The following is a 13,832-nucleotide window of genomic DNA, read 5'->3' on the forward strand; positions in this document are numbered from 1 at the left end:
CTCCCTGGAAGTTATATCATCAGGTTACAGGCAGTTGGCAAACCCGGGACTGAGATAACGTCTCTGACTCAGCTTCATGGAGCACATCCAAAATGTCCACATAACATGGTGCACTACAACAAAGACACGGACTTTATTTAGGCACAGATACATTTCCCAGCAAGGAAGGAAGGGGTTTAAAATCACAACTTCCTGGGGCAACTGGTTCTTCTGTAATTCTGAGAGGAAGGTGGGAAGTGGGGTGGGGGACTGGGTCACAGCATTAAGGCAAAAGAAGCTCACCAGTGAGGAGGAGCTAGGCAGGAAGAAAAGAGAGGAAGGGAGGCCTTGGAGGAAGAAGAAAAAGAGGAAAGGGAAGGGTCCCTGAGGAGGTGGAGGAGGAAGAGGAGGTCTTGAGGAAGGAGGAGGTAGCTTAGGAGGAAGCTGGCCTCAGACCATGTACAAGGTTAACCATGCCAGACATCCCTAGGCCTGGGTTAGTTCAGTTGGGCCTGCTCCAGAGGAAGAAGCTGCAGCGGGAGGAGGGGTCAGTGGGAGGACCCTGGGGCCTGGCACACATGTAGAAGTGGCGGCCCAGGTTGGGTCCTGGCTTCTTCACAGTTCGCATTACACACGGCTCCCTGTGGCCCCCGCACAGGGGCATGGGCAAGGGCCCCCCCAGCAGAGACTTCCAGAATGAGGTCCGTACCTCCTTTTCATTCTTGGCCTCTGAAGCCTTGGCCTGCCCCTCCACCACATTGGCCATCACGTCCTCTTCTGAGGTCTTTGGGGTCACGAGGGTGCCCAGGCTAGGAAGCTCCAAGTTAGGAGAAGCTTGCGGACGACTGGAGGATGGCTGGAAGTAGCTCATCAGGTTTTTTTGGCCTCTACTGGAACCAGCTTGACTTGGCCGAGACCTGGTCGAGCGCACACGGGCTTTGTTTTGGCGCATCTGTACCGGTGTTTGATTGCTGAGCTGCAGCGCTGACTGCCTGAACACAGGATCTTGTTCGAGACGAACTAGGAATCTAAGGATCTTGAGCTGGGTGCCTGCAAACTCAGGGAGGAAGCGGGTGCACAGAGGTGGGCACTGTTTTGCCGGCACAGAGGACACGCTTAAGACTGCACCCACGGGGCAGTGGTCAGAGCCCATCACCTCAGGCAGCAAGAAGGAGGCCTGAAAGGTGTCCATGACCAGGGTCCTGTCCCCCAGCACATAGTCAAGCCGAGAGCCATAGTTCAGATGGCGGGCGCCACTGACTGTGGACCAGCAGGTGAAGGCCCCCTTCTGCTTTGGGTGGAAGCATCGGTAGCTATCAATGAAGGGTCCCGTATGGGAACCAGCCTGGCACCCCAGGTTACTGAGCAAGTGGTCCATCCACTTGCGACCTGGGTCCTCTTCAAAGCATTCCTGGGGAAAGGGGAAGGGGACAAAGAAAGAGACAGAACTAGATGCCTAGAACTGGAAGGGACTTAGATTAACTGCTTCATTTTACAGACAAGAAAATGTGGTTGTTTCAAAGAAGAATGCTCAAGGTCATACAGTCCAGAACTGGCTGAGCTGGGATTCACTTTCCACCCTTACTGATTTAAAAGGCCACGCTTCTTTTTCCCCTCTGCATCAGGCTACCTCTACCTTGCACTGGGCCATAAATTCCAGATCTGAAAGCTTGCTGTTAATTAATCAAAGCAATTCTCAGAACTGCTCACCAAGAGAATGGAAAACAGCAAGTTAAAAGTGGTTACCTCCAGGAAGTAGGGCTGAGGTTAGGAGTTAAGAAGCCTGTTGCCTTTTCATGTAAACCCTCTGGTACTATTTGGCTTATCTTGTTGTGTGTGTCAAAGCCTTCACTGACCACCCCCCCTTCCTGAGCTGAGGGGCTCCAGGGTTTCAGGTCTGAATACTTCCTTTGGCTCTGATCCCTAATTCATCATCCATGCAATCCACTCACCCACTCATTCAATGCAACAAATGTTCAAAGAACACTGATTATGTGCCAGGCACGATACTAGAGACAAAGTGGGACCATGATCTTGTCTTGGGGACCAACAAGGCTTCCTTTCAGTAAGTGATCTGGAGCTGAGAAGTGAAGGCTGAGCAAGAGTAGCCCAGGCAGAGGGTGTTACAAATTGAGAAAACTACTTCTGTGATGGGTCTGTGGAGGGAGGGGACAGTATACCCAAAAGACTTGAGAGGCAACCGGACTGACTATCAAGAGATGATGGTCACTTAGACTAGGGTGGTGCCAGAGGAAACAAAATGAAATTAAGAGATGATTTGGAGCTAGAATCAACAGTACTCACTGACCAATTGAATGGGAGAGGGGGGTAGAGAAGGAGAACACTAACACAATTCCCTAGCTTCTGGTTGAAGCAACCAAGAGGACGATGGTACTATTTAGGGAGATGAGACTAGAAGAGCCGGTCTTGTGGGAAGTAGACATATTCTGTTATTTTGGAAAGATTGTGTTTCTCATGTGATCTGGTATTATTAGTTCTCTTTCCTTGGGAAAAAAAGAATGTAGGAAGTGCACTCGAGATATCTAAGATATTTCTAAACTAAGAAGAGAAGGCATAAAGGTATATAACACTATCACAGGAAGCAGCAAAAACAGACTAAGTAAACACGGATAAGGAATAAGGTAGGGAGGACTGAAGGCTTGCAGTCTGTAGTGTACACTCCCTTCCCCGCCACCGCCACCGCCACTGCCACCGCCACCGCCACCGCCACCACCACCACCACCACCCGTCTCTCATTATCCCATTTCTGCTCATTTTCCCAGCTGGGAGACACATCTATGTTCCTGTGGCTCTTCTGCAAACTAATCAAGGAATCTTCCTACAGCCTCTTCTTTGAGCCAAGCCTACTGCTGAGTTGGACTGTGCCAGTATAAGTTACTTATCCCTCCCCTTATGAGGCAAGCTATGATGAGAACTGACTTGGAGATTCTAGGGCAGTGGTCCTCAAGCCTGAATATACAATAAATCAGCCTGGGAGCTTTTAAAACATACTGCTACCCTGGCCCCACACCCAATAGATTCTGATTTAATTGGTCTAGGGTTGCACCAAGGTATTGACATTTTTGTAAAAGCTCCTTGTACTAATGTACTTTCAGGGGTTGAGAACCATTGGCCTAGAGGGACTCAGAGATGAGAGGTTCACACAAGAAAAGAAAACAGAGGGAGGGGATGCCTACCAATTCAGAGGACAGTGAGAAAAGCCAAAATGAGAATAACTTTTGCAATGGGCAGAGGAGACGACCTGGCTGGAGTGGATGGAGTGTGTAGCGGTGCTGAGGATGGAAACGGAGACTGGGCACAGACAAGAAAGAGTTTTGAATGCCAGGCCTGTGTGTTTTCTCTGCATCACAAAGGTAACAGGGAGGTGTTGAAGGTCCATGAGCAGGAAACATAGTATATTAGGGAAATGATCAAGGCAATGTGGAGTTCCAAGCCCTTGAAATCTGACTGAAACTCTCCAGCCCCATCTCCTGCTACTCACCTTCCTTCTCTGTCACCCCCTAACGAGAACGGGACTTGTAGTTCCCAATGCACACCAGCCAAATTCTCACCTTGCAGCCTTTGCTCATCATGCTAGAATTCTTTGCTCCCCACCCCAAAGCTCTGTTCTACTCATCTTTTAAGATTCAGCCATTTTAAGATATCTCCCCCGATGTCCTGGCTGGCCCGAATCCTATTTCCGGGCTCTCCTAACCTCCTGGGCTGCTGTCTCTGCCTCAGCCCTGAAGACACCATTCTATAATTGACTGGTCATGTGTCCATACCCCACCACCATGCTGAAAGCTCTGAGGGGTCGAGCCAGAACTGACTACTAACTGAGTCCACAGCGCAATCCTCAGTGCTTTGAGAATAGAATTTCAAACTAAGCTCTGCTTTTCCATGAAGGAAGCTTGCCCCTGGGCCAAAAAACCAGCATTGATTGGCTGGCTAAACAGAACCATAGTCAGGAGTGAGGTCAAAGGCCTAGAGGGAGCCTTACCAGGTTGACTGCATCCCAGTGGTCAATGGGGCGGTGAGCTGTATTCAGGTCCCCCAGAATGATAACATGGCTGAAAAACATAAAATGAATGTCCAGAAAGGGAAGCAGTAGTCCTGGCCCATCTACTTTCTCCTGGGCCCAAGATCTCAGATAGGCCACCTGCCATATAGAGGTCAAGGTGGGATCCAACGGCAAGTCATAATAGCCTGCCTCTCCAATTTCAGTATAACCTTGATGCCTTTTACAACTGACCAAGATCTCCAATTCTGATCTCCAAAGGTAACCCTGTTCCCTGTTTGACATGATTGTCTCACTTATCTCTACCTAATGGCATCTTTCTGGTCCTTCAAAGATGAGCTCAGGTACCACTCCCTCTAGGAAGCATCCCTCGATTACGCCAACCTACCCTCACTTTCCTGTCCCTCCCTGGGATAAGACTTTTCATTTGTTCCCAAGTACGTTACCTTCCTCATCTCATTTCATCCTTAAAACTATACTCTGAGGTAGGGATTCATACACTTATTTTACAAAAGAGAAAATAGAGGCAACACTAGCCTTCGGGCTCACAGTGAGTAAAAGGAGGAGCTGGAATAGGTGCTCAGAGGTATCTGAGTACAAAACCCATATTTGTGTTACTTTACCTGGTCCCCACAGCTCTTATAGACAGCAGGGCCTATGCTGGTGGGCATGCTGGTGTCTACAACTAGGCTGTAAATGAACTCAAAAGACAAAGATCCCATATCCCTCTCAGTGGACCTTGACACGGGGCTGGGCACCCGGGACAAGCTCAAGGAAGCCTTGCTGCCCAGGTTTGCAGTACCTGCCAGCTGCCAGGAGGGCTTCTGCTCGAATCTGCAGCAAGCGATAGAAGCGCATCTTAAAGGCGAGCCGCTCAGGCTTCCCAGGGTCCGCATGGGGGCAGTACACGTTGATTAGGGTCAAGGTCTTCTCCTTCCCTTCCCATGTGCTGGGGAGAATAGAACCGGGCCCCAAAAAAAGGGTCACTTTCAAGCCACCCTTCCCCTCCCCACACCATGTGGCTTCCACTTAATGATTGTCTGTGGGATGGAAGTGAAAGAAAGGGATAGAGAGACATGAACAAGCTGGCATACACAGGACTTGAGGACTGACTACATCTAGGATGACACTCAGGTAAACCAGGTGATGGTCCTGCCATTCACAAAGACAGGACACAGAAAGAGAGCAACGTGGGGCAGTAAAGTTGGCTAACTTGCTTCTGAGGCACCTGTGGTAAAAAAGAGAGCTAGTCCTCCCCGCCAGGCTCCCTCTCCCCCCGCCCCGCCATAGAAATAGAGAACTCAAGGCTCAGAAGAGAATATGATTTGTTCAGGGTCACATAGCAGGTTGCCTTGCCAGGACTGAAGTCTAGGAAAGGCAAGTTTGGGAAGTTTTCCATGGTGAATGCATGTTTATAAGGCAAGCCTTAGAATCACCACATTCACAGAGTTGAACCAGCGATGCTCGGTGACAGGCGGATGTGGGCTATTACCAGATCTTGTGTTGTGTGAGGAGGGCCCGGCCCTCACTATCCAGAGCTCGAAGCTCCTCTTGGGTGAAGTCATCCATGTTTCCGTAGCAACCCACGTCCCCATTCTGAGTGGCAAGTAGGCCACTCAGGCCTTCTTCAGCAGCCACTGGGGTAGCACTGTCCTTACAGAAGGTGGCTACACCTGGAGACAGAGAGGGTACTCTGAGCAGGCCTGGCAGCCAACAGCCTATTGCCCCTGCACAGGTCACCTGACTCATCTTCATCAAGTGTGGCTCTCTTGATGACTCCCCCAACTCAAGGGCCATGGATGCCTGAGGCAACTCTACTCAAACCCTGGAGTTTCAGTTCCTTCATCTAGAAAAGCTGCAAATTAATAACAGCTAATATTCTAAGTGCTTTACATGGTAGGTGCTCAGAAAATGTTAGCTATTATTATTATCACATGGATTAATTAGTTTAGTCCTTGTAATAGCCCTAAGAAGTACACATTATCCCCATTTTCCAACTGAGGAATTTGAGGCATAAAGAGGTTAAGTAGCTTGCCAGAGGGTACGCAGCTAGGAAGTGAGCTAGGATCCAAACTCAGGCAGTCTGGCTCCAGAGCTCATACAACTAACCATCACACTACTGTGTTTCTGAGATCCAATATTATACATAAAAACTATCCTTCATATAACCTGATACGGCTTTAGCTCTGTGGATGAAAAGCCTACATTTCTTATTACCTTCTCATTAAATATTGAAAACCCCTTCCCACCTGTCTCCATCACTTTAAAGTCCCCAGAAAGCCCCATTTACCAGAATAGCCACTACGGTTGCGGCTGAAGCTGAAATAGGAGTTACAGCCCTCAATGATAGCCAGGGGCTCTGTCAGCACATCCCCTGGAAAAAAAAACATGTAAGATTACATCAGAGATAAAACTAGGACCCAGGACACAGAAAGGCTTGGAATTACAGCTATAGGCTAATTTCTTGCACACATCAGAGCCAGGGTAGAAGGGAATATCAAGTATCTATGATAAGAAGAGAAGCTAAAAGAGTGGGGACTAGAGAGGGAATTGTTATCAGAATTATGAGAAAGGGGAAGACTACTGAATGGGAGGTGAAGAATTACATGGGAGGAGGCTAGGTGACTAGGTGACTGGAGGAAGTTGGGGGTGGGAAATGGACATATGGGAGAGAGAACTGGGAATCTGAGCTGGGAGTAGGAGGTAGGAGAGGGAATTCAAGGATTTGAACTGAGGATGGAGAGAAAGTAGGTAATGGGTCTTAGAGGGAGATGGGTGGGAGAGGGAAGGAATCAGGGGATTGAGCTGTGGGGGAGAGGGAATTAGAGGGTCTAAGTTTGGGGTGGGACATGAGGGAGAAATGATGAGAAGCTCTCAGCTGGGGAGGAGAGATGGCGGTAGAGATAAGGGGAACTGGGGATCTGAGACAGAAGTTTAAAAAGGAGGAAATTAGGGAGTCTAAACTGGGGGCAAAGATGGTGTGAGAATTAAAGGATATGAACTGGGGGCAGAAAAGGGGAATTGGGGGTGTCTGACTTGGGAGTGGGAGATGGAAAGTGTGTGGCGGGAGGAAATTCGGGGGACTGAGCTGTGTCAGAGAATGAGCAGGAATTAGAGGATCTGAAAGAAGATGGAGATTGCAAGGGGGAGGGAATTATGGTTCTGCTGAGGCCAGGAGATGATGTCGGAATTAGGAGATCTAGCTGGAGTGCGAAATACAGAGGGGGGATCGGGATTCCAGACGGGCTCTAAGGGGAGGACTCTAAGGATAGAGAATTGGGAAAGTGAAATGATATGGAGCAGAGAGCAAAAGTTAGCGGAAAAGGGAAAGTGTGGTAGGGATCCTGAATTCTTGAGCGCTCACTGGTTACTTTGGTCTCCTGAAGACAGACGATGTCAGCATCCAGCTTGTCCAAAATGCGCCCCATGGCCATGGCGGTACAATTGCTGGGCTCCTCGTATCCCACCCCTTGCACGGGGCTCCGAATCCCATTGATGTTCCAGCTCACCACGCGCAACATGCTGACAGCTAACTGCAATGCCTTTAAGCCCGCGCCCCACGTAGGCGCGAGCAAAAAACCGAAAACTAAGTCCGCCAGGCCTGGCCTTCCGCGCGCGCATTTGCGCAGGCGTTCTTGTGCGTGCCGCAAAAGGGTCGGACACACATGGGGCGGGGATTCAAGCCCTTCAGTTTTCATTGGCGGGAGAAGCGGAAGCTGCAGGGGGCGGTGTGGTCGCCTAGGGGCAATGAATAGTGAGAGGAAGGCCAGTGGTTGGGTTCCTGCCCCTACCACACGACACTGGATTACGTGCCTGAGTCTGAGTGCGTTTCTGCTCTGCTGAAAAGTCCCCTTGGTGCTTTCGATTACTTACAAAGGAGATTTTACCACTTTTTAAGGGGCGGAACCTTAAGCGGAACCGCGCAGCGACCGAAGCCCCGCCCCCAGTGTTCAGACTGCACCCCTGAGTACGAGGAGGGCTGCGGCGCCCAGCGACTACGGAGTGGCTGGCGTAACCCCGCTTGTAAATGTGGGAGGGGGAATGCGCGAAGGGAACTTTGCGGCTGGAGGAGGGAGCAATAAGAAACGCACTCCATTTTGGAAATTAAGATCTTGCTGGTCGTCGGTCATCGTTTGCAAATACTTTCTCCCAGTCCTTAGGTCATCTTTTCGCTTTGTTTATGGTTTCCTTTGTTGTGCAAAAGCTTTTAAGTTTGATTAGGTCCCATTTGTTTATTTGCTTTATTGCTTTTGCCTTGGGAGACTGATCTAAGACGATATTACCAGGAGTTATGTCTGAGAATGTTTTGCCTATGTTCTTTTTCTAAGAGTTTTTTTAATGGTATCACGTCTTACATTTAAGTCTTTAAACCATTTTGAATTTATTTTCATGTATGGTGTGAGTCTTCTAACTTCATTGATTTACATAAGGCTGTCCAGCTTTCCCAGCACCACTTGCTGTAGAGACTGTCTTTTCTCCGTTGTATGTTCTTGCCTCCTTTGTCCAAGATTAATTGAAAGTAGGTGTGTGGGTTTATATCCAGGCTTTCTATTCTGTTCCATTGATCTATATGCTTTTGTGCCAAAAGAATCTTAATTAAAAATGTTTAAAATGGTAAATTTTTATGTTATGTATATTTTACCATAATTAAAAATAATAATAATAAAAGGAATGAGGAACCATCACCTCTACCTAGTTCCAAAACATCACCCCAAAGGGAAACACATACCCATTACGCATTAAGCAGTTAGTCCCTATGCCCTCCACTGCCAGCACCTTTATGGCATCAATTTGCTTTCTGTTCCTGTGGGTTTACCTATTTTTGATATTTCATATAAATGAAATCTTTGCAAAATGTACTAAATACCACTTAATCGTACACTTTAAAATTGTTAATTTTATGTTCAAATTTACCTCAATTTTTTAATGCATATACACACTACAATATATAAAATAGAGAAACAACAAGGACCTACTATACAACACAGGGAACTTAATACTCTGTAATAACCTATATGGGAAAAATCTGAAAAAGAATAAACAGCATATGATGTATTTTGCTGTACACCTGAAACTAACACAACATTGTAGATCAACTATACTCCAATATAAAATATTTTTTTTTAAAAATGGGGGGAATAATGAAATGTTCTATGTGTAGTGATATGGAAAGATCCCAAAACATATTGGGCGGTGGCAGGCTGCAGAATAGTGAGTATTGAACCTTTTCAATAAACCACGGGGAAAATGAGGGAAAAAAAGAAGCACTCTAACGGAGTAAGATTTAGAAGAGGACCTCTGGCTTTATTGGGCTGGGGGAGGGGGATGGGGAAGCTGTATCAAGCCCACCCTGTAGTCATTATTTGTCTTGGGCCTTATAGCATCCCTTAGGATGTGGCCTGACAGGTGCTTTCTCTTTGCTCCATTTCTCAGATGATTAAAATCAAGGCCAAGAGAGTTTAAGTGGGCTACCCAAGTTCCAGAGCAGCACTGTCTTCCAATATAACCCATGGCTCTTCCATATGCATTATCTCATTTCATTATCAGGGCAACACTGTAAGGGGCATTGAGGCTAAGTAAGAGAGGTTCAGTGAATTCACCCCAGTATCACAGAAGCAGTAGAGCCAGGATTCAACCCCTGTCTTAATCAGCTCAAGGAATACTTTCCTGAGTAAGTTTTTTCTAACCTCCCCAGTTAGATCTTTTCCTCTGGGCCCCCACACCACCCTATGGTCCATTCTGTCACAGCACTTACAATGCACAGCTACCACTGATTTCTATTTCTGTCACTAGACTGCCAACAGCTTGAGAGCAATGACCATATCTGATTCATCTTGTTAGCCCCATCCCCTAATATAGCGCACAACACATATTAGGAGTTAATAAATATTTGTTGAATGAATGAACAAATAAAGGGCAATAGCAAGAGCATCAACAGGTTAGTGACTTGTTTTTGATAACATAAAAATAGAAATAATAGACATGCCCAATGTCCAGGGAAAAGCATAACTTCGCATCCTTAGGTTCCTCACCCAGAACTGTGGCATAATTACTTTTCCCCCAGAATTCCATAGCCTTAAAACCATCATTCTCAGTGTCTGCAAAAAAGACCCAAAGAGACGCTTTTCCTCCTGGAGGACTTAAAGGTTACATTCCAGTTGTTGCCATCAGAAAATAGCCCTGCAATTAAAATTAAGATGTTGGTGCTTTAAGCTTTTCCATGTTTTGGTGGTTATTGGCTTAGGATTGAGTCCCCAGAGTGGAATAATTAGGACAAAGGAAATGAACATTTTTATTGCTCTTGCTTCATATTGCCAAATCACTTTCCAGTAGGGGATCATGCTGATTTACACTGAAGACCAATCTGAACCAGCCCTAAGGAAATCCAGATCTTGCCTGTTTACATTGCTGGTTTTCATTTCCCCATTCTGCAGTAGCTTGTTAATATTAGTTCTGACCTTTGGGGCAAGGCGAACACATGGTTGGCCTGAAGAGAAAAGGCTCTGGGTGACTCAGGAACTTCTTTGGCAGCTGATATTTCAACAGCGGGCACACACCCCCTCTTACCAAGGGTACTTCCCCAGCCTTCCCAGGGAACCAACGAGTGCCTCCAGGCTCCCTGCTTGATGCCACTCTCTGGACCTGCTTTGGGGGTCTAAATGCAAGAGAGCCGTGTGTCGTGTGTTGGATAACTAGCGATGGAAGAAAAAACCTCTAGGAGAACAGGTAGGTGAAACAGAAGGAAAAATAGATAGGAGTTAACACAAGCCCAAATCCATTCTTTAGGCTCTCTGGAAAGTTTTCTTGGAATAGGTGGTCACTCAAACTGTTCACTAAAGTGTATGGGAAGTTGGGGATAACATGATTTCTATATCTCATTATCTATCATCCATTCTGACCTGTCTTTGTGGAACACTGGCCCAAAGGGCAGTTCCCTAGCACTTTAGAAGTCTCTCTAACATGGTCTAGTCCAGTTTTGAATGAACTGGATGATAGAGATTGTATCTCTTACCTCCCAACTGGTGTATAAAGTAGGACTGGTTTGCTGTGGCACTTTGAACAAGGCTTTTAGCTCCTCTGGGCTTCAATAGCCTCCTCACCAAAATGAAATTGAAGTCCCTCCTATTTCCCTCAGAGGACTGTCACAAGGTGAAGAGGAGTGGGATGACAGGAACTAAAGCTCTTCTGAAATATTTCAGGACTTCCATGCTCTGTCTTAGTGATCCTACTTTTTCTGTAGCCTCCACAGGCAATACCACCCGTAACCATCCAGCTGCTCTTCTCCCTGAGTGACTATGGTCTGTGGAGGGCTACTCCTAGGACTAGGATAGAGCAAACCTTCGGCCCCAGGCATGGGGCTGAAAGTAGTGGGGGGATGGTGGGCCTGGGCAGTGGCCAAGAAGGAAGTGGATCCTAGGCTGCTGCCACAGAAGGCCTGATATTCACATATAGGCACCTGACCTGTAAGCATGCAATCTCCCCTCCTCACCCTAACACAAATGCATTCACACCCACACACTCCAAGAATTACCAATAAGAAGACCCCATTTGTGATTTTGATACCCATCAGTACTGTCTTGATACTGCTTTTAATGAGATTCTCCCATACACTCCATACTTTGGGAGGATGGTCAGGATCTGTGGGCCTCAGGTAGTCACACTTTATGCTTTTCCTCCATAGAGCTAACCCCAAATTAGAATTTGTGACTCAGCTCTTGGTCTTGAGTGAGTCTCTGATACTGAGTGAACAATTTTTTCTGTAACCAGTTAATTGGAACTTTTTTGGGGGGGTGGGGACTTCATTCTTTTGTTCTTTCTGTTCTGCCCCGTTCAGGGTTGAGAAACTTTCTAGATCCTACTACCACCTTCTACCTTCAGACCAAGTTAGTTCCCCCACCCAGTTCCCTGCATAGCTCTCTTTTATAAAATTTACCTTGTTGAATGGGGATTATTTGTACACATGTTCATCTCATCTAGGGCAGAGAGATGTAGACTGAGCAAGTCTCCTCTGTGCCAGGGCCTGAGCTGGACACCTGGAAACAGATCACAGATAACTGAGATCCAGTCCCCATCCTTAAGGAGCTCACAGTCTAGTAGGAAAGTAGACCGGTAAAAGGTGGATACTTGCTCAGATAAACAGAAGCATATAGGCAATGTGGGAACCAAAGCCAAGTCTTCTCAGAGGAGGTGAGCATTGAGCCTGGCCTTGAAGAGTGAGTCAGATTTCACTGAGAATGGAAGGGAAGAGAAGGCATTCCAGGCTGAGCAAAGGCCCAGAGGCAAAAAAGTACACAGTAAGTTTGGGGGCCTAGTGAGTCAGCTGGCACAATTTAACCACAGGGGTCTAAAGAGAGACATGACTGGAGAGACAGGTTTGATTCAGAAGAGCCAGGGCTGAGGCCTTTCCATAAAGCTTGTTTAGTTTTCCTACTTCTGGGGATCAGAATTGATAACAGTGGTTAAAACACACACACACACACACACACACACACAGCTAGTTCCAGGTAGTTTTAAGTTGGGTTTTCAAGCCTGGACCCCAAGTTTACCCTTTCAGACCTTGTCAAAAGCCCGCTAAGCTCGTATCTCAGATTTCCTGCTGCTAAATTTATCTTTCTGCCTCTTGGCAGGGTCATGAGGACAAAACTTTAAACATAGAAGAGGGGTTCACGTGACTGGATTGATTACCTCGGACAAGCCACTTCCCCTCCCTAGACCTCAGTTTCCCTGTGAGGCTAGTGAGAATGTTTGGAAGGAGCAACTATGATAAGGAATATGTTTCTTTGTGGGCCATGGAAAACATACATGTAAAAGGTTATTATTCAGATTATTAGCCTTAGCAGAGTGATACCAGTTAGGAGACTTATTAGGATTAAGAGAGTTGCATCTCTTCCAAACTCTAGTTCTAAGACTCTAAATGTTTTGAGCTAATCTAGAATACCACATTCTTAAATCAAGCTTGATTGATCAGTTAACCAAAGAAATACCCTGGACTGGAGAAATCAGATCCCCAGTGTTCTATTTCTGACTTGGTGACTTAATTTACTATAGGACCTTAGGAAAATACTTCCCTCTCTAGGCCTCCATCTTCTTACCTGAGAGGGTTGGATGCAATGATTTCTAGGGGACTTCTGTATCACAAAACCAAAAAAGTAAAAGTGAATTCATCTTTCTAATTGATTGGCATGAGCTCTTTATTTATTATAAATGTTAACCCTTTGTCATAATTTTGTAAGTTTCCTTTACTGAGAGTTTCCTGAATGCTCAGCGTTACACCAGAAGTTGCAGATTAGCCAAAGAGGTAACTGAGCTTTTACTTCACAAAGGGAATCAGTGTTAGGTAATATATAATGAACATTTTCCAGGTTACTTTATATGTGTTAACACATTGAATCTTCAACAACCCTAAGGGAGTAGGTACTCTTATGAGATGAAAACACCACGGCATTGAAAAATTAAGTCTTCTACCCAGGGTCTCATAGCAAGGGGCAGAGGTGGGATTCCACTCCAGTAGTGTGACTCCAGAGCCCATTGCTTTTAACCACTGTGATCCACTGCCTCAGTAGATTCATTTAGAAGGGCAGGCTTTGAAATGTATTGAAAGTTTGGTATGATTTATACACAACAACTGGAGGGAATCTAACTCTTATGTAGACTAGAATTCTGAGAATGTATTTTAGGGAACTTCTTAAAAGGCAAAGTGGAGCTGAGAGCATTGGAGGTCAGGGATTGGAGATTGCTATCCCCATGAGATTGCCCCAGTGTTGCCCAGCTCCGTGGAAGAAATTGAGCTCCCTTGCAGCCAATCACTGGAGGTTCATCAAGGGGTGGGAAGGTT

At 46.5% G+C, this 13,832-nt stretch overlaps 2 protein-coding genes across 2 annotated transcripts in view; one reads left to right on the forward strand and one right to left on the reverse strand.

Moving 5' to 3' along the window:
* Nucleotides 1–109: 109 nt before the first annotated feature.
* Nucleotides 110–7,654, reverse strand: APEX2 (apurinic/apyrimidinic endodeoxyribonuclease 2). Its single transcript, XM_061177904.1, has 6 exons — nt 7,362–7,654; nt 6,288–6,371; nt 5,490–5,670; nt 4,800–4,946; nt 3,980–4,049; nt 110–1,390 (listed from the first exon to the last, which is right to left on the reverse strand). Exons 1-6 carry the CDS (start codon nt 7,516–7,518, stop codon nt 482–484), a joined length of 1,548 nt encoding a protein of 515 aa, XP_061033887.1. The 5' UTR covers nt 7,519–7,654; the 3' UTR covers nt 110–481.
* Nucleotides 7,655–10,637: 2,983 nt separating this feature from the next.
* Nucleotides 10,638–13,832, forward strand: part of PFKFB1 (6-phosphofructo-2-kinase/fructose-2,6-biphosphatase 1) — an 85,696-nt gene continuing 82,501 nt past the window's right edge. The window contains exon 1 of the mRNA XM_061179485.1: nt 10,638–10,723. Within this exon, the coding sequence (XP_061035468.1) occupies nt 10,696–10,723 (28 nt within the window). The 5' untranslated portion in view covers nt 10,638–10,695. The remainder of the gene's footprint in view (nt 10,724–13,832) is intronic.

The sequence above is a fragment of the Eubalaena glacialis genome, chromosome X (assembly GCF_028564815.1).
Source record: "Eubalaena glacialis isolate mEubGla1 chromosome X, mEubGla1.1.hap2.+ XY, whole genome shotgun sequence".
Taxonomy (NCBI): Eukaryota; Metazoa; Chordata; class Mammalia; order Artiodactyla; family Balaenidae; genus Eubalaena; species Eubalaena glacialis.